General features: G+C 42.7%; 1 protein-coding gene across 1 annotated transcript in view; it reads right to left on the reverse strand.

The window, feature by feature from the left end:
- The window catches only part of MAD1L1 (mitotic arrest deficient 1 like 1), a 353,627-nt gene that overhangs the window by 135,490 nt on the left and 190,764 nt on the right, over positions 1-27,373 (reverse strand). The window contains 1 exon segment of the mRNA XM_040574714.1: positions 18,942-19,032. Coding sequence (XP_040430648.1) covers positions 18,942-19,032 — 91 coding nt within the window.

Genomic DNA, 27,373 nt, shown 5'->3' on the forward strand with positions numbered 1-27,373 from the left:
ATGGACCAAGAACTGATGAACTAACAGTGACATTTTCCAGTCACTTCCAATAAGTGTTGCTTCTTTCACCAATAGTATGCAGCACACATTCTCTAGGACACATAAGAAAATAATAAATCCTTAGTAAAACATGCAGATAACACAAAGGGAGAATTGCAGGAAACAACAAAGCCCACAAAGGTAGCTTAGAAATCTGATTGCGCCCAGCACAATTTTCTACACAAATTCAAACACACCGTGAGACATCCCAAAGCACAGAATCTAGTCTCACGCACACAATACAGCACGTACTTTCTGAAGACAATGCTGTGTGGAGGGTTCTTGGCCACGGTTAATAACTAAGGGTTACCTCCAGTTTAATGCTGTGGGGGAAAAAATGGTACTAGCAAGAATCTTTATGTACTTATGTAGGAAATTGAGTAGGGCCAGAGAAACAATATTGTCTCTGAATATAACATTGATGAGACCACTAGAGTGATAATGCATCCAGGTGAGGTGTGCATGCAGCATAAGAGGGTTGTTGAAAATTAAGGAAAGTTGTGAGAAGATTTCCATGAATGATTCATGATCTGAAAAACATGCCTTACAATGAGAAATGAATGGAAATCAAAGTATTTCATTTACTATAGAGAAGGCTGAAGCAATTTGATCACGGTCTTTAGTGGATATCTAATACTAGATGGTTCTTTAATCTAGCAAACAAAAGCAAAGCAAAAACGCAATAGCTCACACTGAAGTCAGTGAACTGAAGAGAATACATATTTCTAATAGGGATAGCTAGCCAGGTAAACCTATATAATGTCTGTTGCTTAGTACCATTAAATCAATATTTGATGCCTTATTAAAAACAGACTGTCGAGCAACCACAAGTTACTGGATAAAGATTTCTCTAAGTCAAACTATTTTTTTACATTATACAGCAAATCAGTCTAAATGGGTACTCTTTTTGACCATAAACCTCTTAATTCAACTCACTCTACTTCCTCCAATTCAAAAAAGTGTTATTCACCACTTTCATCCATTCTCTCACATTATTAATTCCCCCTCTTACTTTCTAAGCCTCCAGACAATTCTGTAACTTCAGCATTTATTCCTCTTAGACATAACAAGAACCTCGATGTTATCACTGACAGTTTAATCTTTTTCAAGGAGAGTTTTAATTTGGACAGAAATTATATTGGAATCAATGCCTCTAAATATAAAAATACTTTCAAATTTATGTTCATTTTAGTATTTCAGTTTGGCAGAGCCGCTCAAATCCTCAGGTGATGGAAAAGAAGAACGACACTTAAGATACAGCCACTGAGATTGTGCTTTTTTTTTTTTTTCCCTAAAGGAAATTTCTTTTTCACAGTTGTAATGACAACTTGAACACACACATGCTGATCCATACAGAGTAATCCAGCCCATTGGAACACTACAGCTTCACAAAAGGGTTACTTGGTGATTAAAGTGCAAACAAAATCAGGTAGTGGAAACAGGTTTGTTACCTGCCACCTTTCTTGGCCGTTAGGCTTTAAATCAGCAGGTCTCCTTCCTCCTGCCACAGCCCTGAACTGTCCCTTAGGCACTGGAAATGCTCACTGCTGCTTGGCACTTTATCCCTCCCCAGCACTCCAGGAGCAGGCAGCCTTGTGCTCCGTCTTATGGAACAGGCAACGTCAGCGATGTGAATGGGCTCAACTCTTCTACAAGGCCCTCCTTCTGCCAGAGGACAGCCTGTGACTTGACTTGTCCAGGGCTACCCACACGTGCAACATCACACCAGCACGGTCATCCATGGGCTGGTATCACGGCTCTGAAGCAGGGAGTGAAGTTAAAGCACTTCTACTTTCCTTGCGAGATGGTGAAGAGAGAAACCTAAGACTGAGATGTGAAAGCTCAAGAAAAGAAGTAACTCAACACAAACATCTCCATATACATCCATCTTTTAACCATGTGTGTACAGGTTCCTCACACAATTAACATTCTGCATACATGTTCGTCTTCTGTTTTCTGCTGTCAGAGCTTTAACAGAATATTTCTCATGCTCCCATCTCACATCCTGCTGCCAGTCACCCATCCATCTTCCACAGCTGCCCTCTGAAGGCATCATCTGTCATCTCATTTTGTTAAGACAAGGAGGCACCTGAAGGATTGCAGAGCGGGAGCGGAACTGGCAAGCAAATAGCTTGAACAAATATAATTTACCCCTGTAATCTCAGATTATTTCTCTCCTAGCATGCATGTACTATGGTAACAATAACATGGCTGTCCATCAAGCAGAGATTTCGATGGATAAATACTGATGGTCCTGCCCTCAGGGAGCACCTAGAGCAGCACGAGCTGGCACACTGAGAGCCAACTTCAGCCGTCAGCTACCAAGTGGGCTTCTGTAATAGATAAACCCAGTCCACTAATCCCCAATTCCAACACCCCCCTGAACTACCTCCCAGCTAATGCTAGTAATTCTAATCCACGTTAAAAAACCTTCCAGGAGGCCATAACATGGCTGCCTCTCTATATGAAAAATATAAAAATCCCAAACTTGTGTAATTCCTCAGCACACACCTGCCTATTCTGGATCAGTAATGTGCTTGTCCATGCTGAACTTGTGAATACTATTCAATTTTAGAAATTCTGCCTGGATCCTTACCAACTGCGAACTCCAATTTGTTTTCTGAATGCTGTAAGAATGCAACTGTAAGAACTGATCTGTACCTTCACACCAGCTCTGTACCTTACATATTAAGTTAAAACGCACACAAATGCTTTGGCTTCTCTCAAAAGCTGTTAAATGAGATACTGTCCTATTCAAAAAGAAGCTCTGCTAGGCAAAGAACCAGGGAAATCAGGAGTATAGTTCTACCAGGTGAGCTGGTCAGCAAATACTGGGTTACCAAGTTGGGTGGTGCTTGCAGCCCCCTGGGAAGGAGCACATGGCCCCGAGAGCTCAACTTCTACATGGATAAATCAGCCGTGCCCAAGAAGTGCCAAAGCAGGTCGGGTCCAGGCAAGTTTAACTGTAACAGAATCGGGTGGATTTGTTCTTTATCACCAAAATGTTTCTGTCCCACTGTGTCCTCGAAACCACGCCATGCCACTGGGGCTGCCACGACCGAGGTGCAGCGCATCCCCTTGGCACCACAAGGGACCGAGTTTCAGGGCAATTATCTCCAAGTTCTACAGAAGCTGCTTACTCACATCCTGTCATACTCCCCCCAGAAAGGTGAGATTGCTAACATCTCCTACCTTATAAGCTGCCAGGCCCACACCCAGACGATAAAACTGGCCACTTCCCAGTCCCCTCTGTGCTACCAGCCCCTGCTGTTGCACCATCCTCCTCCCACTGCTGCTGAGCTCTCTCTCCTGACTCAAAGCCTCACAAATATCTACATGGGAGGTTTTACTTCTGCAGCAGTAACCTTATTTGACCAAATATTTATAAATAAGTGAACAAGAGAGCCTGAGCCCTTGTGTTTTTGTTTGGTTTTGCTTTTTTTTTTCCTTAGGACAACCTTATTGCTGGTCTGTGCACTTCTGTCACGGACAGGCTTTGCTGGGGTGCTACAACAGATCAGCAAGCAGCCAACGTCTGTTTTCAAGAGATTACCAATTTGCTCCTGTGTCCCTGATACAGGGGTTGGAAGTGGGAAACCACCCTCACTGCACGCAGGTCACTGTGCTGCACTGCCAGTTTCAGGCTGGGCAGCGGCTGCTAGCCCAGCTCCCTCCTCAAAGAGCAAGGCACTCAGAGACAGAAGGTGGATTAAAACCCAGCTTTGTAAATATTGCACCCTACAAGTGAGATCTCAAGTGTTCAGTCCCTGAGCTCTTGGGAAAGAACAGTAGCTAAGAAAACAGATACTGAAAAGTGGAGGAAAACAGGAAAGTGGAGTAAGGAGAGAGAGAGCTGCTGGTGCTAAAATTTTAGAAGGCAAACTTTACTTATTTTTAAACAAGCAAAATAGCTTCCAACTCTCTCAGGAAATGGCAGCGTGCAGACAGTGGACCCAAGGCTGCTTAAAAACCGGTAATTGGTCTGGCTGCTGTGGCACGCTGCAAGGGCTGTGCAGCGTTCAGCCTGAGCCGGTCTCTCCCAGCCGTGCCCAGCTCCGAGCAGCTGTGAGCAGCAGCCCAACAAGCGCAGCAGCAGGAGCCAGCGGGGGCAGAGACACCAGAGGAAAAGGATGGAGACTGTTTCTGTGCAAAGGGCAAGTGAAGAGGACTGAGAAGGCCCCTCCAAGGGACTGCTCTGTTGCTAGATGTGAGCACACCTCCTCCTGGGATGAGCAAGAAAACCAGCATGAAGTGAAGATATTCCAGGCTTGATTTAAACGGCTCCGTCCACTGCAGTCACATCTACCCAAACCACCCGAAATGTCCATTTATCACCTCCCTGCTTTAAAACTAATCAATACCACTGCAGGACAGCAACACTTTCTGTGCAGGTAGAAAACAAAATGGCCTGGAGCCCTTGGAAATTCTCCCCGTTCCCTACCAGCTTGATACCAACTCCGCCACTGCCTGCATCAGGCACCACCAGAGATGTTACACTGCCTGGAACAATGCAGCAGCAGCGACTACTTTGCTTCCAGCAGCTCGACCAGCCCTGAGCCATGAGTAGACAAAGAGCCCCCTCTGCTTGCTTCTCTACAGCTGTGAAAAGGCTGTGCACGGAGACCAAGTGTTTAATGAGCGGAAAGGACACCTTTGCTGAGGGAGTATGCGGGACGTGGGACCTCTTAGGTACGTCATAAACCCAGGAGCGTGTTTGCTGGGAGAGGAGTATTACAGGGGAGAATGACTACTTGAGAAATAGAAAGAGGTACAGTCTCCAGACACGCACACAGCACTCCAGCTGTAATTGGCATCAGGTGAATCCTAATGGCCAGGTGGCTAACAGCTACTAAGACAGATCCCTGCTCCACAAGCACACACAGCGAAGTGCTATCCGACTCTGCAGCGAGTTTTAATGTTTGGCAAGAAAAGCCAGGAAGGAGGTTAACTCACCGAGGAGAGACGCGAGGTGAGGGATGGAAGGTAGCCCAAGTCCAGCAATGGAAGGAAAAGATGAGAAACAACTTGTGTGCTCCCCTGACCCCCTGAGCTTTCTCAGATGTGTAATTCCTATGGCAGATGACACAGTGGTTGAAGTGCCAGAGCCCGTTTCAGTCCTGTCACTACAGCAGCCTGTACTGCTGCCGCTTCCAGAGGAGATACACCCACTGGGAATTGAATGTCCTGGCACAGAATGGTTTGAAAATAATTCTGCCCTTTCCCTCATCCATACTCTTGCTAGTAACATACACATTAAAAATAGCTGAGGAACCACGTGTGCTCCTAAGACAAACCACAAGCCTTTGCATTAAGTTTTACTGACCTCATATGTAAATCAGCATATAAAGACTGGTAGCCCATTATGTTTTATTCAGCTGCTACAGCAGCCATCCATCCTGTGCCTTTCACAGCGATCTGTAGCCTGTAACAGGTTCATAAACAGCTCAGAAAGACGACTGCTGTAGATTTCACTTAACTCCTTATCTATCTGCTTTAAATGGATTAAACAACTGTGTCATTAAAATGCTTCAAGTAAGACTTTGATCATAAACTTATCGTTTTACAGTTATTGAATCTGATCCCTAATGAATGATATTCTGCCATATTTCTCTGTCTCCTGCTGCCAGCTTTGTTCCCCATTAGTCCTGGCTCCTCGGTCCTAACGCGACTGCTTTGTATGCCGGATCGTTGCATCCTAACAGACCTCAATTGTATCTGCTGATTGCCCAACCCAAAGGAACAGATAACGCGCAGGAATTTCATCTATCTGAGGTGGGGTCAGGAGAGAAAAAATAATCCACAAAATACAAACCACACAAAACACTCTTTACATATTCACTACACAGCTGCATGACTGCAATTCCTTCCCAGTATCCCTTTCCTGCAGGGAACAGAGGGCCCAAGGCAAAGGGGGGGGGGATTTGGGCAGTGTTCTCTCCCACACTTTAAAGAAAAAAATTTTGCTATTTACTCAGAAAAGGGGTGAGATGGAGAAAAAGCACTACTGAAGTCAGGAAGGCTTCTGCCACAAAGCACCATTGAGTTTTATCAGCTGTAACGAAGGAGGTGCCAGTTTGGGGATCTGGATCCCTGCAGCATGCAGAGGAAAAGCCAAGCTTGTGCTAACACGAGCACCCCAACACGGTGAGCAGCCAAGAGCTGCCAGCCAGTATCTATCTAAGCAGAGTGAGGGGAAAGCTGCTGCAGGGGACTGCCAGGGAGGCTCTCCAAGCATTAAGGTAGAGTTGACATACAACTGGGGTTGTCTTCTGCTCTGGACATTCATAGAAGTCCTTTTTAGAAGAGACTGTCAGTATCAGGTCTCCTAAATGCTTGTTTTCTCTTTGAGAAGATGACAGTGATTTTCTGCTATGTCTGAGAGATCGTTTGTTTGTTTGTTTGTTCTTGTTTTGGTGTTTTGTTTGTTTGCTTGTTTTTAGGGAGATTCATTTTCAACAGGTACAACTGAAAGAGTACACAGTAGTAGTTCACTTCTGGAGAAACTCCTCAGTGAGGATGGCTTTTGTCCTTCAATAATCAGTAGACACAAGAAGAAAGCAAGATGGTCCTTCGAACGGCCAGCCATGGGAGAGCAAAAATAGCCAACAGCAGTACCAGAGAACCACATGCCTGTTTCAGTAGCGAACTCTATTAAAGTCACATGAAAGTGTTAAACTGAACGCTGAAAATCCACACGTTTGATATGGAAGAGGCCTATTATGTCAACTTGCATAGTCCTTGCCAACGCAGCACACTGACTAATGTTAATCATTCTGTGTTCTAATTATCTTACCATTATAGCAATTTCCCTGATGATCATCCTTTCTTTTTTTTTTCTTTTTTTTTTTTTCTCCTTTTGTTGTTGTTCAGTGTTTTTCAATGATGCAGGCTGCATGGCTTGGACCACCTCTTTCCCATCTGAGTGTTTCCAAAGAATATACCAAAGGCTGTGTTATTATCTCTCCCCATCATTCCCTTGGCTTACCAGGGCATACTCAGTACTTTTAAACAGAAGGAAGTGAAGAGGAGGACACAGCATTGCTTTGTCACTTCACATGGCTAGGCACTGAAACTGAGAAGCCGTGCAAACCTCCCAGAGGACCGAGGACCGACTGCCAAACCCTCCTAGCACTTGGTTTGGCCACGCAGAGTAAGCAGCACTGACCACGATGGGCCAGCGGAAACACCATCCTTGGCATGGCCCAGCTGGAGTGAGACCGCCTCAAAAGTAATTGCAGTAGAGCAAGAATGGATTTATTTCCTGCTTTACTCCAGAGAGAGAGGCCAGATTTACCCAGTGGCCTCTATCCTACCCCCAAAGCATGAATTTCTTCCTTTCACAGTGAGGAGATAGAAGCAAAGACTCAGGAAAGTCCCTTGAACCAAGGAAGTGATCAGTCCTTTCTACCTCATCCCCCTCAGGAACAAGAAGTGACATTTTAATTAGCTTCTGCTACCTCTGACAGACATCCTGGGTCATGCAGAGAAGCTACCTTTTACTTTCTACTCTCATAAAATTTGGGAGTGTGAAAAAAAAAAAAAAAGGAAAAAAAGAAGCAACCCAGTCCCCTTTTCCTCTTCCCCAAGCAATTCAATTATTTGCCAGATAGCACTAAGAATCCATTAGAGAAGAATGTATTCTGCATTTGCTGTGGAAATCTTCTGGTGATCTTATCTGCCTCTCAGTTCAAACTCAAAGCTCAATTGTTTTTTTCTGCCAGTACAAGCAGACTTCAAGCAGCTCTGAAATCCTTTCAGATGGGGAGAGTCACCTCCTCGTATAGAATTTACAAGAGTGAGAAAGATTTATGGATAAACTGAAACAATACGAGGAAAGGCCATGGGGGCAACCTACTGGATTCTGGAGGGCTTTGAGTTAACTGCTCCAAGCAGTGAATTCAACATTATCTTGATCTGACTGCCTCAAGAAATAAATACTTCAGAAGGAACCTAGCCCAGTAGCAAGTTTTCAAGCTATCATTGCGTACATCGGAAGAAGGGCATCATCTCCAACCTTCACACATATCAAAAGGGCTCGGTCTCTTTTTGATCCCATGGAAGCATGCAACATCAGTAAAGAGCATTAAGTTGAACAGAACAGCCAAGGAGCTGAGACAGCAGAGGATGAAAGGGAAAGGCTCAGGAGGAATATGCTGGTGAATCGACCAGTAGATCTGTTTTGTAGGACATCTGGTATTTTTGCCTAGGGTGCTTGAGAGAATGGACCACACAAAAATGTCCAGGTGCAGACACAGGTCTGTCTTCTGAATGGCTAGTGCCTACAGCAGCATCTTACTCAGAGGATATCAGAGACCCTGGGAAAGCAGAAAAGCCAAAAGGCTTTGTACTTTCAATCCCCAAATTACTTGGCCCTAGAAGTTAGTTTCCACCAGGGAAACTGTTTTATATGTTACACAGAGCATCCCACTCCAAACTGATTCTGTTGAAAGTATCTGGGTAAAGTTTCCTATTTTGCACACACCGCTCTCAAAGCATGGGTACACGTAGGTGTACTGTGTGCATCCTAATACTTGTGTGCAAATACACGTCCGTACATATAATTAAATCCACGTGCTGTATTTCAGTGTCCACACTGCTTCACCACAGTAATATCAATCTTAACTCGTGCATATCCAATAATTCTTCTTGCACACTGAACATACCAACCCATAAGCAATCCCTGACTCCTAAGGAAATAACCTTGAGGACAGCAACCTGGGATCTAGAGGGAAGGCAGTTCTACAGCTGAGCTCCCCTACAGAGACTGCCTTGCCAACAGCTTTTCACATCCCCTTACTCATAAAAATGAGAAAATTTCTGTAATTACTACTGATTGCAACTGTGATAGTATTGCACAGAAAGAATGTATCCACTGGAAAAAGACCAAAAGCACACCAGAGGATCTCTGTGGAGATCATGCTTGCTGAGCAGCCTTTATGTTAGTGGGTTTCCAAGTTTTTCATCCTACCAGAGCCAGAATCACAATGACCCCTTTTTTCTGAAGCGCCATCTTTATTCTGAAAGGCCACAATCTGAACCAAACATCTGATGTTGTGTCCGACATGCACAACGTATTTCAGGGAATTTTTATTTCATTTTAAACGCCCTGCCAAAAATGCAAAGAACAGGCACAGCTTCTGTATTATTTAAGGTACATAAGGCCTAAACGTTGAGCAGGGGAAGCAGCGGTGTTCCTGACGTGCCAAACCCCATGCCTGGGGAAACGCAGAGATGGGACAGATCACCTGGGAACCCTCCCACCTGTGTTTAACACAACCGGGCTTTACAGACAGCACCACTCCCATGCACACACAGCAGCAGCATCTCACTACTGATTGTTTTTAAAAAAGACACAAAGACACCCTTTCCACAGCGTTTCACTTATCCTGCCATCCTAGCTGTCTATCCTGTTTTGAAGAGAACAGCTCTTCTGCTGAAATTAAGCATCTTTTTCCATTCTACTCTTACCTGTCTTTCATATCTGGGTAGAAAAGCTGTCAAAAATACTTTTTTTTTCTGGTTTATATGGATCTATGTCTTTTTAGAGCCTTATCAAGCAAAAGCAAAAGGAAATCGAGGCGAATTTCAAAACAGACTGGAAAGGGACCATACTGTGGTCTGACCGCCTTCAGGGTGCACTAGCAGAGATGCTCGTGCATCGGGGTGTTACTCCTCCCAGCATGGCCCCTTTCAGACCACCCTGGTTCTCCCCAGACACCCTACAAACTCTGATCCCTAGCATAGCCTCGGCTAAAGATTGAACTGCACAATGCCAAGCGTTTGAGTGACAAATGCACATCAAGTTTCCCTTCTACTATTTGATAAAATTCTTTAGGGGAAACCTGTTTTCTTTATGTAGTTCTTTGCCTTCAGGCGTCAGATAGGTGGTAGGTCATTCTGGTCAAAGGAAAGGCTTATGGGATGTGGAAGATAAGGTGTCGCCATCTCACACCCTTGAATCCCCCCAGCAGACACCACATTATTCCTCTGAAGCACGCTGCCCTTCCCGGCAGTGGCTCTGCTCAGAGTATCTCCCCATTTTCTCAAGTTTCTTAAAACAGCATTACTATCTTTGCTCACTCTTCACTGTAGCGTGAAACAGGCAGATTTTCCTCCTCCCCACACGGAAAAAAAATAAAACCAAACCAAAAACCCGAACTCTGACTTCATTTCTTTCCCATAATCTAGGTAAGACATCCTGGCCTTCTGCCTCTTAGAGACAGTGCCGAGTTTTCCGCATACCAAGCAGCAGAGGAAAAATCCCGCACTGTAACCAGGGTCTCCTTATCAGGAGAATAAAACTGTTGAAGAATATTACTGAAAACTTTGACTTTACAAAGACCAATGGCAAAAAGCCAGACTATAACAGAAGTGGAAAGACAAGGACAGCACGAAACTGTGACCTATTATTTTGTTTTAATCAAAAGTTTGAAAGTAATTGGTTCGTCAAACAAAGGCTGAAATGATAATAAGTAATGAAAAGCTAAAAGCCAAATATGGAGAGAGCTGTAACTTAAGGACGTGGTGTTTATTCATAGAAATCCAAGGAAAAGCACAAAGCTTCAGTAAACAAACCTTTCCATGCATTATTTTCCCTATTTAGCTCAAAACGATGTTTTTGTTTTGTTTCTGTGACATCACAGCAGAATTCAAAGCAGAAGAATAATGGAAAATGAAGAAAGAACAATTGAAAACTAATTTGTGCCATCAAATGACTACACAGTAAAACTAGAAAATTATAAAGGGACAGTCGCTCTTATCATTTCCTGAAACTTTGCTTTTTCCTTGCTACGTGATGAATAAGATTAGAGGAGCTAAAAAGCGAAGCCTCTTTTTAAAATGCTTGTGTCTGCCTACCCAGCCTGGGTTTTCATTCACATCGTGATTCTGGGGAATCAGCGCAATGCTGTTCTTGCATGGAAGTCATCTCTACTTGCTGCTTACTAATATTTTATCAGCTATCATTGTAGGATGGAGGGGCGGTTTATAAATGAAAATGTATCTGAACAGTTACTTGCAGCTGAAATTACTCTGGCTCTTCAATACAAGGCTAACAGAGCACTGTGTCCATCACCCTGCTTTCCGTCCATGAAAGCTGTACACACACAGAACACCCCCAGATTTATTGGTTTAGTGAACCTCCTACCACGGAATAAAATCTTATACAACTTTTAAAACCTCACCATTTGTTCTGCAATAACTGCTCGGAAAGTAAGGCTTGTTTCCAAACAGCGTTCTTGTCCTGCAGCAGGACTTCAACAACTTCTTGGTGTTTGCCCCCCACACAACACATGCACTCCAGGAGCAACCTCCTCCTCGGTGTGGCTGTATCCTCATCCACATTTTGTGCTCATCACTCATTTTTCTACTCTAGCATAGATGCCATCTCATAAATTTGTGCTGCATATACCTATGGGTGCAGAGACCTTTTCCAGGGGGCCATTTTCCCCTCCCCAGCTCTCTCCCCACTCACCCTGAGCTCTCCATGCTGCTGCTCAGGTAGCAAGGCTTAGCGCAGTGACCTTTTCCTGTTTCAGAGCTGTTCAGGAAATCCAGTGCTCACCCATCCTCTCTTCTGCTCATCTAATGAGCTGTGTCATGCCATACAACTGATGATACTTGCAGGGATAGCAAAAGGAGTACATTAATGAATTTATTATGGATTTTTGTGTTAAATGTATTATGCAAATGTTAATCAGTTTCTGCAGAACTTCGAGAAAGGTGCTGCATGAAATAAACAATACAGTGTTAGCTCTGGCAGTAAAATTTAGAGCTTCAGTTGTTTAATATTCAATGTACGAATTCCTTAAAAAATTTTTTTAAAGGGCACATCGGTAAAACTTCCCTGCACAAATGTGAATCTATGCAATCACGGTCCCTGATGTTAACAAACATTAGCAAGTCTGTACCATGCATGTCCTTGTTTTATTAGACATCCACTTGCACATCACATTTATCAGGGCCACAGAGGCCAAGAAACAGCTTCTCTTTGAACCGCCACAACTTGCTGACGTGTTTATGCTTCTCTTCTCCAACCCCAAGGAACATTTCTAATTCCTGTTAATTCTAATAACTGCAATGTTTTCAGAATTTACATGTACAAATTTTTGCATAGCCTCAGCTAATTCAGTGCCATGCACTCCTCAAGGCTGAAATATATATTATATATATATAATGATATAACTACTGTTGCACTCCTTCTGTTTTATACTAGTTCTAGGACTTTCTCCTGTACCCAATCCACACACACAAGATTCAAGATATTTTCTCCCAAATCACAGAGTCCTTCTAGCACAAATCACAGGCTTGTTACAGGGGTAGATCTTTTCCTATGATTCATTTGGGTAGCACTTTAGCATCTACACTTAGCAGTCTACCACACCAGAGACACCTACACAGCAAAGCAGCTTGACTGTAGCTTAACCTAAGCAGTGCAAGCAACAGAGTGAAGGTAAACCAACACAGGTTTTTGCTCATACTAACCACTAGAGTACCTGCTCAGCGACTCTGCAGCGCTGCTCTAGCCACTGGCATGTTACTGCCTCTGCCCCATTATCACTGCTCTTGCTACTCATGGTACCAGATTGACCCAGTCCATGCTACAGTCACAGCCATCTGGCTGCATGCATGCTCTCAAATGCCTTGAATGTTCCATGCAAGTATCCCATACCTGCTAGTTGTCACAGCCAGATACCCATAACATCCTGGTTATAAAGCTTACAGTGAGAAGCAGAGGCATTTAGGTCACAGGGAGGCTCCTGAAAGCATAAAGGTAGCCGCAAATACCTGAAAGTACATTTGCTATGAGGCTAAGCATTAGGAATGCAAATCCGTGAATAAAATGCCTGTGCTACACTAGCGCTATCGGGTCAATAACTAGTACCAAAAGGTACAAATTTAACTGAGGCAACAGATGATTACCACGTGGGTTTTTTGTTGGTCTTTTGAGCAAAACTGTGGAATGACCCCCAGAGTAGTCTCCCTTTGATGGTGCTCACTTGGGCAGATACACACTTTCTCACATCAGTGAAGACTTGGTGCAGCCTGTTAAATTCAGAAGATAATCTCTGCCTGTAAAAGAGAAGTTTATTTTTGAAAAAATCCAGCAGGAGTCTGTGGAAAGGATCACAGATTGCTCTGCACCCCAGCCACTTCCAGATGCTCCCATGAAACCCAACATACTGGCGGAGTGGGGCAGTACGTTTGTACCATGACCTTCTTTTGCAGACCCGAACCTGCACTCTTCTGCTTAGCTGATCTTGTTTTTACTGTGTTTCCCGCTGTATATTCTCAGGTATTCTATCCTGTAATTAAATCCCTCTGGAAGCACACACAAATCTGTTCCTATGCCTTACCAAAAGCTACACCTGACTGAAGAGATACAAAAGTGGTTTGCCCAAATCCATTTAAGGAAATTCTTTTTTTCTTTACTTTTCTTTCTTTCTTCTTCTTCTTCCTTCTTTTTTTTTTTTTAAAGGGTTGAGCTTGACCATCTGAGCTTTTGAGTGAGAGCAAGCTGTGCCTCAGAGGCTAACCCAGAAAGGGAAAGCATCAAGATGATCCATGAAGAAGCTCCATGAGCATTTGAGAGGTCAATTAGGAAACCTTGAAAGGTTGACAATGTCCCTTTAAGTTTTATAACAGTGTAAATGATTCATTCATCATTCTTCACTGGTCACATAATGAACAGTTAGACTGTTAAATGACCTCAACTTTGCCTTGGGCTCTTAACTCCAAGCCAGTTACCGCCTGGCTGCCAAAGTCCTAAGTATAAAATGAGTCATTAATGCTTAAAGATGGGAAACACTCCCTTGTCCACCACTGGGAATAACACAGAACAATCTGCTTGGAGCACAGCTCCCAGCACCCTTTTGCTGCTCCCTCAAAATAGAGGCACGAGGTTACTCTGGATGTCCCAGCATATTCATCGTCCATGGGCGTTTGACTCCTGGAAGAAAATGAAATAAAGCAGGCGGCAGCCGCCCGCTGTCCTTGCAGAGCCTCTTGCATGGGTGGAACAAACACAATGGGTCCAATTAAAATAACCTAAAGCAGACAAATAGGACAGAGCCTGCAGACACCCACTCTATTTGTATCTAACTTCGGCAATTATATCAGATATTCCTACCCAAAAAAAAATAGTGCCCGCAAAACTCACCTTCTTCTTATCTTTAAATTATTACAGCTACAACACAACTAGCAGTGAAGTCGACAAGTGGTTTATGCTTTAATTTGTGTAAAAATAATCAATTTAAAACCTGGAAGAAACTAAGATTGAATTTAACCAGATTAATATCTTAAATTGTAAAATGGTTGATAACAATAGTAAAGTTTGACATTTAGAAAGGAACTACTGCACATGGATTAACGAACACCTCTGAATAAAGTCATATCAGCATGGAAAAAATACTCCCACAGTACCTCTTGTGGAGTAAGTTTTTCTCAGGCAGTTCCTTTGTGGACACTGGAGTTCAGTCCCTTGGTTGTAGTTCCAACAACTAAATTTAGCCTAAATACCAGCTTCTGGCTGGGGAACGTTTTCTGATGGGTGTCCCCCATACCACATAGACCTGAAGTAGACCAAACCTTAGAGATCTCATTTTCACAAGCAGTTTTAGCTGAAACGTACTTGGGAGAACTCGAGGTCACAGAGCGGAGCACCCTCATCCATCCTGACACCACATCCAAAACCGAACTTTGTGCAGAAACACCCAGCTGGACGGGCGAGCTCAGCTAGCGGAGCCAGCACAGCGCTCAGGCTAACTTACAGTGCTGTAGTGCTCAGGGTAGAAAAAGCAGCCTAAAATTACGCTGCTGCGTGTCATTCAAACACACTCCTATTTCATTCTGCTTCTATATTAAAAAACACTGTGTAAAAACCATGTTCCCCTCCTGCTGTGTAAGGTGGTTTTCAGACAGGAACTCCTACTTGCAGCTAACCAGTCAACTCCTTTCAAGCCCTGAGATAACGGACAAAACCAATTATTTCAATACATATGAATAACATTGCATTTTTATGTTGCTGTTACATTAGTGACCGGCAGAAAGGCTAAAGACAACTAGTTATTACTACGTTTATGGGCATCACACTCACAAGTTGATCAGCTCAGAGCCCATGCCAAACCCTGAGCCTTTCACACAGCCAAACCAAGGGTCTCAGCAAGTCTCCAGGGTCCTTTCTTCAAGCTTCCTGGGACACTGCTCAGATTGCTTTCACTGCCAGCATCCACAGGTGATTCCTTTTACTCCAAAATTAGCAAGAAAATAACGGTTCTATCTATTTGGCCTCATAAATATACATGTATACGCACAAAAGGATGAGGATGCTAGCTTGGTTATGGGACTAGTGACGATTTCCAAGCCCAAACATATCTCAGTATAAAAAAAGCATCTCCCTGACTTTTATCTATACAGATCCACTTATCAAACTCAAACTGGAATTTCATTTTTCTCACCAACCAGCTGTGAACTAATTATGAGGACTTCTAACTAGTCCTGCTCCTTCGCCAAGCATATGGTTCCAATTAAGTGAAACTACAGCTGATTTTAATCAATCTTCCTTGAAGCAGCCGAAGTTGAAGAATCTCTTCTCCTTCAGCTCAAAGAGTAGAGAGCAGGAAAAGCAGGAGAGTAGTATTTGCATAAGGAACACTTCACATCCGCTTGGTTGCCTGTAAACACGAGGCTCCTAGCAGTAAGAAATGCTAATGGAACACTCTTCACAAGTCTTTCCTTCCACTTTATCCAAAAAGCACTGATTTGATCAGTCTCTTTCGCTCCTGGCCAAGCTGCACCACCAACTCGGGAAGATGGCCCAAATCATTTCAGACAACTAACAAACCAAACTTTTCACGGAAATCTCAGCAAGCCTGCCCACCGTAGACCAAGCAGTAACAGCACGTTTTCTTTCCCAGATTAAAGACTCAGTCTTTTTTACTTCATCAAAAGAAAGACAGTGAGGAGGAAGGGATAAAATTGTCTGGTTAAACCTTCTCTTTTCACATATTATTTGAATCCCTTTGCTGAGCCGCAGTTCAGATGTTATTCTTAAGACAATGTCCCGGGTGATGGGGGAGACATCTCAGCAGGGTGTCATTTCCCTACAGTCCAAACATTCCTCGTGTTTTTGTAATCTGAGGTTTTTATTAGCAGTAAAGACCTGACCAGTGAGTAATATCCATGCTAAAGTCTTTATACCAGTGAAGGAAAATCAATGCAGCCTACAGCTAGGTGTCAAGAGCCAAGGGGTTTCAGAAGAGAGGGTGTGTGGAGGTGGAAAGCGCCTTCAGCCATAATTCAAGCTGTCCCCACACAAGCAAGGAGTACAAAGAGATGTCAGATGTTATATATGCTGCTGCAGATAGCTATCGGTAGCTCTGTTTCTTTATTTGCTAATACTGAGCTCGGGGAGTCTGAATCACACGCCTATCTTACACCAAAGTGCCTACTGCTATCAGCAGCCAAAGCTGAGATGAGCAAAAGCCACGTGCCAGTACTGAGCTACAAGAGGACGTGAGAGGCGGCAAACATTTTTGAAATCGTATTCCTTTCCACACATCAGTGCAGTCAAACCTCGATGGTTTTTATTAGGAAACATTAGCTGTATGCCCTTCAATTTCGTTCACCGCACACGGCTTTGTGAATTCAGTTTTCAGTCCAGTCCTGTGTCAAGCAGTCGAAGCCCTAATTCTAAATCCTGCCTCTTCCAAATTCCCAACTTCAATACAGCCTCCCCATGCATCTTTCATTCAGTAGACACAGTTCCAGAAAGTTAGGTTTTATTTTAAAAAAGGAACTGCAGATAAAGACTTCTCAGAAATTGGCCTCTTCCTACCTTATTTAATATCACCCTCTACTTTCTCTTACACTTTGATTTGATTTGATGCCATGCTTTCCCATGTTTGTAATTTCAATCATCTTTCTCTTCATACACAGAAATCACAAGAAAATTTTACTGAAGTTTGTCTTGCCTTTTTTTTCCCTTTGTGATAAAGGCAAGTTAATTTAACCCATCATTTCCCAGTGATTTCTTTCAGAGAGAGGAATAAATAACATCAAACTAGCAACGTTTTAGTGACCTTATCTCAGCGTATAATAATATCCTTAGTGTATTTTCTCAGCATTGATAAAAGAGGTGAATTACTAAGCTTATCCTTAACTTAGTGGGTTCCCACTCTAAGGAACTGTTTTCCAGCGTGTATAAAAAAAAGTCACTCCAAGCTTGGCCTGTCAAGGTATTTTATATGCTAAGTGAATAAAAACCAGGCAAGCTGATGTTTTGTCCTCTGAGGAGTTCCAAAATCTTGACCATTCAGGTGGGCACACACTGATCAATACTGACATTTTAGCATTCAACTTACATATTCCTTATATTTATGTTCTCCTCTCTACTCCTCCTCCTTTGGAGAAGCTGCTTTTGGCAGCCACCTCTAAGATACAAGTAGGAAACAAGGGAGGAGAAGAGCATCTTGTTCCCAGCCTATCACCACGTTACTTTTTTATACTGCAGAAGCTCAGCTGTCCAAATGGTAGCTGATGCTGATGACCACACGGCGGAAAATTAGCAAGACTACGCTATAGCCTTTGGATCTTTCCTCTTTGAATGCGAGCCTTACAACACTTGGTGCTCTGGCATCTCGAGAGCAGCACAGAGCATGTCTCAGCATCATGAAGAAAATAGGGAATTCCTCTGGTCAGGCCTCCCTGGCAAGCCAGCAGTCATCGTAAGACAACGACTACAGATTAAATACGACTTGAGTGAGTTGTAACCTGCTCTGAAACCAAAGCTGCTGCTGTGTATTTTGGAGACCTGAGCATCCAAACACCAGCCCAAAGCTTTCATCTCCTGATGACTGAAACCCAATTAAAGGTGAGCCAGGTGACAGGTTTCACACTAAACGTGGCTCAGCAGAGATGCTCAGCAGCTCCTAGCTCCTTGCTTTATCAAAGCTGTCACTTCCCCTGTCTCTAGGAATTGGTAATAAAAAAAAAAAATGATCCACCTCTAATAGGTGTCAGGATAAAATCAATGGTCTGACAGAAATCTGGGTAATTTCAAAACTACGGTGTTTTGTTTTGTTTTTTTACCACGAACCAATTTACACAAAAATGGGGGGAAAAAGAGAGAAAGAAAGGAAAATTAAGAGAATGAAATGCTACAATGCAGAGCTGTTCAGCATATCAGAGAGAACAGCAGGGAGAGATAACGCTGTTCATAGCAGGATGGGCTGTGATTAAACAAATGTGCACAGGTTCTTGTTTGCTCCAGCACCTTTCAGACAGGAAATGCTATGAAAGCTTGAAGAAACTTCCATGCTCCTCCTCTGCACAGGAAAGTTGTTACCACCATCAGAGCAGGCTGAACACAGTCCACTTGACTGCTGTGGGCTCCCTTGCCTTCCTTCAGGGAGAGTGAGACTTCACTGATCTTGCCAGAGCGAAAAACTGAAGACCTTTTGCCATATAGGATGGCAGCTACCTCAACAAATGGTAAAACACCTGCAGTAGCACAGCAAAACAAGCACACCCCTTCATCCTCCTGACTCCACGCCTCTTGCCTCTCACTGTCTGTGCTCTGGTGACACTGCCATGTTGTCATCTTCCCAACAGCACTGATGCTTCCAGGACTGGAAAACTACTGTCTAATGAGGCCACAAACTGGTGGTTCTAGACAAGCATATTGAAAAAACTCGATGTGTGTGATTGAATCCAACATCCAAACACTTCAATAACACAAAGATAAAGGTGTATTGGTGCATTTTGCACAGGCTTCCTAAAGCACCTTGCCCAGACCGAGGGAAATGAACGTGTGTGTTGTAAGGTTCAATTTGGCAAATCTGTTAGAACTGTATGGACTGTATCAGGCTCTCCAGCCACTCTTTTTGGACGTCCAAGTTTCCTACCTGCAGAGTTAGCTTCTCCAGTTTCATTTCCAGAGATCTGTTCTCCTCTTCCAGCTTGCTGCGTTCAGCTTCTAGCTCCTCAATTTTCAGCCTAGAGAGGAAAGGAAAGATAATAAACACACTGCCTTTGCCCAGTCTCTCTACAAATGATCAAGTAAAAACTGAAATCACGGACAGTGGCAGATGACTCCTGTATTCAATGTCACAAAGCTATGCTACTGAGGTGTATCTTTTAGCTATTTGCGTGAACTAACTTTGTATGATTAAAATGTAATTTCAAAAATACATAGTTAAAATACACAACTTGAATATAAAGCAAATTTAACTTAGATACTTCCTGAGAAGAGAGACAGAGTCTAGACCATCATGTTCAATAACCACCAACAGCTAAAATCTCCATGAAGGTGTCAAATCTCTTTTTGATCTGATTTATACTTTTGGCCTTCACAATGCTCCTTGGCAGTAAGTTCCACAATTTAATTATGTGCTGTATGAAAAATTAGTTCATTTTGTTTTATACTTCACATGTGATTATTTCACTGAGCGCCTGTTAGTTCTGCAATGAAGAACTGTGAATAATTGTACCATGCTCCCCTCTCTGTGCAACTCTAAAAGCCTCCCTGTATTATTTCCTGAAGAATTTCAATTTAGTCTTTCCTCACATCAAAGGCTTTCCATATTTCTGTTCATCTTTATTGTCCTTCAAGTTTTATATAAACTTTTTGCTATGGGAAGAGCTAGAATTACAAACAGCACTCAGATGTATTCAGTAGTATGAGGCTGTTTTGGTCTCAACTTGTTTTCTAATAATTCCTAGTATTCCATTTGTCTTTTTAACCACTGAGCACTTCCTTGATATGTTTAGAGAAATGTTCACAATAATGTAAGATCTCTTTCTAGAGCGATAACAGCCCTTTTAGAGCCCACTATTGTACAAGTAAAAGTAAAGATGTTTTTCATACATCCGTGGGTTTTATATTTTTTTTTTTTTATCTACAACTTCATCTCTTATTCTATCTAGTAGCATCATAAGATTCTCCTGAAATACTAACAGCCTGATAACCTGTATATTTTCACATTACCTCAAACTCTATCACTACTCACAAACTTCTTTTTGTGTTGGACAAGTTCCCAATAAAAACCATTCTAAGATCTAGTGGAAAACCCCCTATATTGTGAAAAATGAAAATGTATTCCTTGATTTTCCATCTTGTAAATTTGCATGATATAAATTAGTGGAAGAAAAATGTACCAAGCTTCACAAAACAGAAAGATATAATCTCTGGCCCAGGAAATTCTGGAGAAAATACAGTAAAATCTAGGAGAGCCTTCTGACAAAGTACCCCCAGTAGCTTCGCCCAATTTGCATGGGCATCCATTACTGGCCATCAATACAGACTGTAAACTGGGATGCCCTCTGTGATTTTATATTCTTAATAATCCAACAAAGAACCTTCTTTTTTATTCCAACAGAGTAATGTCTCTTTGAGACCTTTGGCTCAAAGCTTTTTGAAAGGTCAAACATATTATATCAACCATATCAGCTTTAGCCAAATGATTGTTGACTCCTTCAGAGAACTCTATCAAACTTGTTACGCAGGAGAAATTATTATAAAAAGTTCAATATAACATTTTTGCTTGCATTTAAGTACAGAGTACAAAAACCTTAACACTGCTTTGAGAGCCTCACCTTTCTCGTTTTAACTTCTTGCGATTAACTGCACAACTAATACATATTAACATCGATCTTTGCATCCAGTTTTTGGAGGATTCTTTACCAGAATAGTTTTTAAAAATTAATTATCTTGCTTGATAACACACACTTTTAAATTATCTAAATTAAGCTGAAAATCCTTGCACTGTGACAATAAGCAACATGCCCATCTGCCAATATCCAGGAATTATACAACAGAAATTTCAGGTACAAGTGAGAAGTCGTCTCTCCTATTAACCAGGCAAGTGAGGGAAAAGCTACAAACTTTTCCACAGAAGCTGGCTGATCTACAACATGTTCAGCACAGAAATGTCTCCTTTATAAATATGCAGCTTGAATTACTTAAACTATTTGTAAGCCTGACCCCTGCTGGTAACGTTCAGATATTATTAAGTAACATCTTTTTTCCCTTTTGGAAGCTTCTCAGACGAGTGGCTTTTAGCATTGTCTAGGCCATTAAAAAAGATCATCAATAATTTCCAGAAGAGACACAAAGTTTGCAGGGATGGAGGATGCTGAAGAAGCAGGAGACTGAAAAGGTCAGAAAAAATGGAAATTCAAAATGGAATTAATGCTTTTAATGGCGTGTTTCTAAATGGCTTGCAAAGCAGGCCACGAGAACAGCAACGCTTTTTTCTGAGGAAGATGAGCACAACAGCTCCTGAAAGGTCAGAGCCAGACAAAGGAGTCTAATCAGTCCTTTCTCCATACTTGACAAGCTGGATTTTAATTTAGAACAAATTTCTGCCCATTTAGGCTCCCAGATAAGCTGCAATGTTGCTGTTATCACCTACAAAACTTCTCTGGACAGATGTTTGAGCTCAGGCCTCTGATGTGCTCTCTGAAATCATTCACAGTGGTCACCAGAAAACACTTCGAAAAGAGCTGAGGGACAAGCAGGCTGTAACGAGGGGAGGCTAAAGTCATTACATTTTTATGCAATTTTAAGATTTAATTTTGTTCCTGCCCTCCGCTTCTCACCCAGGCACCACCAGTTTTGGAGCGTGGGGCACTGGCAGCCTGCAGCAGCCATCCCCAGAGCACGTACTTCATGGCCGGTGGCCTCAGGGTTGGCAGACGAGGCTGCCTCAGACGGGAGGACCCCCACACTGCCTCCACACCACTCGTTCAGAGAGAAAGCTTGCTGCTTCCTCTGCGCAGAGGTCCAGGAACACTGCTGTAACCTCTTTGTACCAGGGAGCTTTTTAGGACTCACTTGTGCTTTCACTGCTTAGCCCTCTTCTAACCTATTTTTAACACCGTTAAGTGTCCTGGATCTCCAGTGGGATAGCATTAAGAGCCATTAGGAAACAGTTTGTGCTATTCTATCTTTGCTTTACAGCCCTCGGGAACACTCCCCAGTGGCAAAGAAAGAGAAGCAAGGGAAATCCTATCTATATATAAACACAGCAAAGCATTTGCAGCTGGTGGTTAAGATACAGAAGTCAAATACTGAAAAATATTTACTTGCTTCACACTTGAGTTTTTCATTTAAGTAAATTCAGGTACAGGGCCAACTGTGTACTGCTTCTGAATGATGCTCCAGCATCTATATAGGCAGCCTTAGTCTGCATGCACCTTGCACGCTCTCTGTCCAGGGACATCTGCAGCAAGATATGTGATGCTATTTTATCATCAATTTGCATGCCTCAACTTGTTACATAGGGGAGTTACTTTCTGGTAAGGAGAACAATCAACGACACGTTCACGTGAGAACAACAAAAAACAGAGTACAGCAACATCTGGGTACAGCATAGCCATCTATCAACTTAACGGCTGGCCCAGAATGAATGCGTGTACTCATTTTAAAAGCAGCCTTGTGGCATAAAGAAGGAACATCAGTTACTTCCTAAAATACTGTCACCGTTCTCAACTTCAACGATACAGGGAAAATTATTCAGATCAATTTCTGGAAAATTTACCGACTTATTCTCCATACAGGGGTTTGAAAACATGAAAATATTTAAACTGTGAAAAAGAACTCTTCGCATTTCTGGGAGACTTTTCCTGCATGAGATGTGGACAACTTAACCCAGGGGTAAAGGCTCCAAAGACAGCCATCTCTGCAGCCTTTTGCAAGATCAAGTTTAGCGCAAGAACAAAGATAAACTGTCATTTACTCAGACTTGCAGATTTTCCCACTTCCCAAAATTGAGCTTTATGTTGCCTCCACTGCATGTTTCACTGTCACACGTTAGAAGATGGAACACACACAAAAAAACACAAAGCTGCAGCTTCAGGTCTACTGAAATGACGTTTGTGAGGATCAGGAGACATCACACCATGTGTGTTCAGTCTGTCTAAGAAGTGTTTCAGTGGTAAGCAATAGCTGCTGGACAGCAAATGCCAGGCTGCTTGCTTTTCAGAAGGAAGAAGCAGAAAATAAAAAGAAGGAGATAATCTTTATGATTTTTCATTAGCATCTAGGCACTTCCAAAAGTCCCTTTCAATCCAGGTATTGAACAGTGCCAACTGGCCACCATCACTTCTCTAGCTTCTTTCTTTGTTTTTAATGTCTGCAGATGTGGTACCCGAATGCCTGTAGAATAGCATGGGTATCGCCAATGAGGACATGTCTCGCAGAGGCCCCATCTGTGAAGAGGACATGGCCATGTGGAAATGCTACTGCTGAACAAGAAACTACTGAATGGAGCAGAAAATGTATGTGTTGGGAAGACGCTATTAAGGGATCCAGATGGCATTGAGATGGTGTTAGGAGCAGAGCAGACAGAATTCCAGCAAGTGTGACTAATAGGCATTGGCAAGGACATGAATTTCTTTTGAATTACTGTAACTCTACCCAGTCACTAAATCCACAGAAAACATTTAGGATTTACTGGGGTTGTAGTTTGACAGCAGAGAGAAAAAGTTCAGATTTGTTCCAGCTGAAAAGGTCCTTCAGCTGTTGCCACTTAAGTCTTCAGTGAAGTTTCTTTTTTTTTTTCTAATAGATTTCTTTTATTTATAGGTTCTGAAATATTAGTTTCTGCACAGCTATCACCTTCCCTCTAAAAGGTGTTAAAGCTTAAATGCTCTCTGCTTCGCTATATCCCACAGTACATGAACTCAAGAGTTTGACCACTTTTTCTTTTCATAACATCTGCAGAATATAAACAAATGTGATTTCAGAGGGAGCTGCAAGAAGTGTGAGAAATGACAGCACTAGCACCGGCCTTTATTGTCTCTTCAGAAACGATGGTGCTGGGAGAGAGTTTCACATTTAAAGTTATAAAAGGTCTGACGAAAGAGCGCTTTGTTCTCAAGAGGAGGAGGAAAAACTGATGAACTCTTTCAAGTCTCTTGCTGAAAATTTACTTTCCATACTAAAGAAAAATGAGACAAAAGTATATTTTTAAAGGCTCTCATTCACTCGCAGGAGATGAATACAGATTCAAAGGATTAATATGGATTTTTTTCACTTTATATGTCTCCTGCTTTTGTTTTCAGAAGTTAGCTCCTAACCACAGGGTGTATATGGAAATGCCTGGAGGCTCACAGTCCATTCCTGTTCAGCAGACTTCTCTTGCTGGCTTCTACTGGATTTCCTCTATTTTTCACATTCCTTCATGACAGCAGCTAACTGGAGTGCTTGGGCTCAGACCAGACGCACCGTACTTAGGTTAATGGGATTTCAAAGACCACAAACTGCAGAAATGAAAATAGCTCCATCATAATCTGCGGAATTTCTTTCCCCACTTTCCAAATTGTAAAGTTTATACTCTTCTTCCCCCTGTTTTCTGACAGAATTAATTTCTGGCTGCAGTCTGTAGCTGGAAGGAAGAAGGATGGAGCTCGTGTTGCTAGCTCCTCCTTAGCAGCTATGTAAAATCCAGTAAACACTTGAGGCCTGTGATGACACAGCAGGAGGGCAAGCACAGCAGATCCAATCCTCTGCATACTGATCGCTCTTCTCTTCCAAAACTCCTCCTGTTCTTTCATCACAGCTACCCAGTCCTGCTGCATGGAGAGGGTGCATCCAGCCGTGACACGTGGAGGGTTCTGCCATGGACCGCAGAGAATTATTCCTGAACACCAAACACAGGGGGAGAGTTATCCCCCTGAGTTACCACCTATTGCTTTGACTAGGAGCCTCTTCTGTGAAGAGTGAGCTTGGCCCAGGTTCATGTCCTGTGCACAGAAAATGCCAGAAAGCACAAAACGAGGCTGAACCATACCCTTTGACTGCTGAAGTCTAGAACCATAAAAAAAACGCTTTATTCAGACTTGATTCTGACTCCAGAGAAGCATGCGTGCTACTGGATGGAGTGTTTGAGAGTTTGAAAAGACACCTGAAGCAGCAAGAGTAGCCAACACATGGAAAAATGAGCAAGCGCTGGCTTACTAGCCTCTGAGCACAGACAGCTCCAGCTAAAAGAGAACACTTTTTCAGTCATTTACTGCTAGAAACCGAGAGCTGAGCACTGACAAGGGTGATTAAAAACAAACAAATGCATGCTTTTTAGAGCAGCTTTGTAGCTAAATGACTAGCATCAAGGCTTGGGACAAGTATTTAAATCAGCCAGTCTACCGTAACAACTAAAAGTGGTTCAGTAAAAAGCAACAGAAAAAAACAGCCCAGAATTAGATCCGGGGACTGTGGTTTCTGTGCACCCACAGCCCCTGAGGCATGCAGTACTGAAATGGGAAAGGAAAGACAAAACATCACTGTGAAACGATTCCAGAAGCTCAGCCTCTTTGATTAAATAGCCTTCAGTGTGCGGCTCAGGACTGGAGTGCAGCTCCACACCATTAACAGCTTTATGAGGAACAGGCCTGCGTTTCTGTCATACTTTGTGTGGAGGCTTTGACACAATTTCATGAAAGGAGGAGAGAGATGAGATTAGTATCAAAGAAATTCTTTTAAAACCAAAAAGACAGAGAGAAACATTATCTAGAGGGCTTTAGGGCTACCATAAGCAGAACCTAACACCACAAGTCTGTAACAAGCAGGTACTTGTCAGTTCCTCTTGCCCTTGCCTGGGAAATAGATTTTAACTCAGGACAAAGCCAGACATCTCTACCCCCACTGCCAAGAGCCTCCTGCAATATGCAGTGGTCCCAGACTTTGTGGCAACCCAGCTGTTTCCCCCTGCACGCTCTGTCCCTGAAGCTACTCAGTAATAGATGGCAAATGCTGTTCAGTGAAGATAAACACTGAATGATGTGTCTCGGAGGTGAAAATAGACACTGAACGTCTCCCTGCATGAAAGGGTGCTGCAGCCCATACCAGCCCGGGGAGGGACAGACCAAGGAGCAGCTGCAGAAATATTCTGAAAACCCTCAGCTCCCAGAAGACAGCAAACAGGATGCTGGCTTTACTGATAGAGAGGCATAATATTAATCAGGACTGACGGGTTTAGTGGTGCTGAGGAGGTGCTGAATACTCCTGCAGCAATATAAACAGCAGGTTTCAGAGGGTCTGCTGCACCTCAGCAAAGGAAAAGCCTGAATGAGCTCAGGTCAAACATCCACAACAAGCAAAAGCAGATGGAGCCAGGTTTAACCTCCCCCAAAAAAAGGGAAGCCATAGCATACTATCCTCTACCAGAGCTCAAACACGCAATAGAATAAAAAAAGGGAGATGTATGCCTTGGGTCTTCACAACTATTACACCACCCTGAGGGAACTATACTCCAGGAGTGAGTCCCTATGATTAGGTTTATAGCCCTAAAACTTATTGGAATAGTTTAGCTGAACATGTGTTATTTTCGAACACCTTCCCTCTGCTATGGAACCGGGCTTTCAAAGACGTAAAACAAGCTCCAGAGGCAAGGCACAAGAGCAAATTCATAACACACAGGCCAGTAATTTCTGCTTTCTGCAAGATTCCACTTGCTGCAAAAATCTCGCTTTCAGTCCTAAGAGGCAGTAACACTTTATAGTGATGGAGCTGAAAATATAAAAGAATTAAGAAGAGAAACTCCAGCCAAAGTCTTACATCAGCCAAGAATAAAAAAATCAGCCTGTCAAGATCTGATTTGCTCAGCTTAAATAAAAGGAACTTTATTAAACATTCAGAAACAGATGAACTTTTCCGTGCTCAGTATTTACTGTGTCACCTGCTTTGGAATGGAAGCTGTAAATGCTTTAATAAATACATGGAAAGGTTGTCTAGCTTCACCGTAGCTTTTGTAAATGCTCACGTATCCTCTGCTGGAACGCCGTTTTGTAACTTCTCTTTCACTGAATCACAACAGGTACCCCTCTGCCATCTGCAGCAACGCACTAGGGGAAATGTCCCTCTTTTTATCTCCAGTGCTACATGCACATCAGTATTACAAAAGCTCGATTCTAAACCTCTTCACAGACACGACAACAGTTCCTATATTTACAGTCCAGATTCAGTCAAAATAAACAAACAGCAATGCTGTTTCCACAGTGAAGGAACTCAATAGGGGGAATAGTGATGCAGGAACCAGTCTCATGAATTACTTGAGTGCAAGAGACCCCAAATAGATTAAAAGAAAAGAGTCTGCACCCTCCTAAAAGATAAAAAAGCCAATAAAGTATCTAAATGCAGGAAAGATCAGGGGCTGAGGCTTTCTGTTAATGCTTCACGGATTTCTTACACCCATAAAAGCTGTTCAGAAAGTAAAAAGTGCGCTTAGGAAAAGAAATACTACTTCAGAAATACAAGGAAAACATGTTCTTATCAATGTTACCTTGCTGGTCCCCGAATAGCAGGCAGCCTGTGTGTACAGGCAGTCTATATGCATAT

This window comes from Cygnus olor, chromosome 15, assembly GCF_009769625.2.
Source record: "Cygnus olor isolate bCygOlo1 chromosome 15, bCygOlo1.pri.v2, whole genome shotgun sequence".
Classification (NCBI taxonomy): Eukaryota; Metazoa; Chordata; class Aves; order Anseriformes; family Anatidae; genus Cygnus; species Cygnus olor.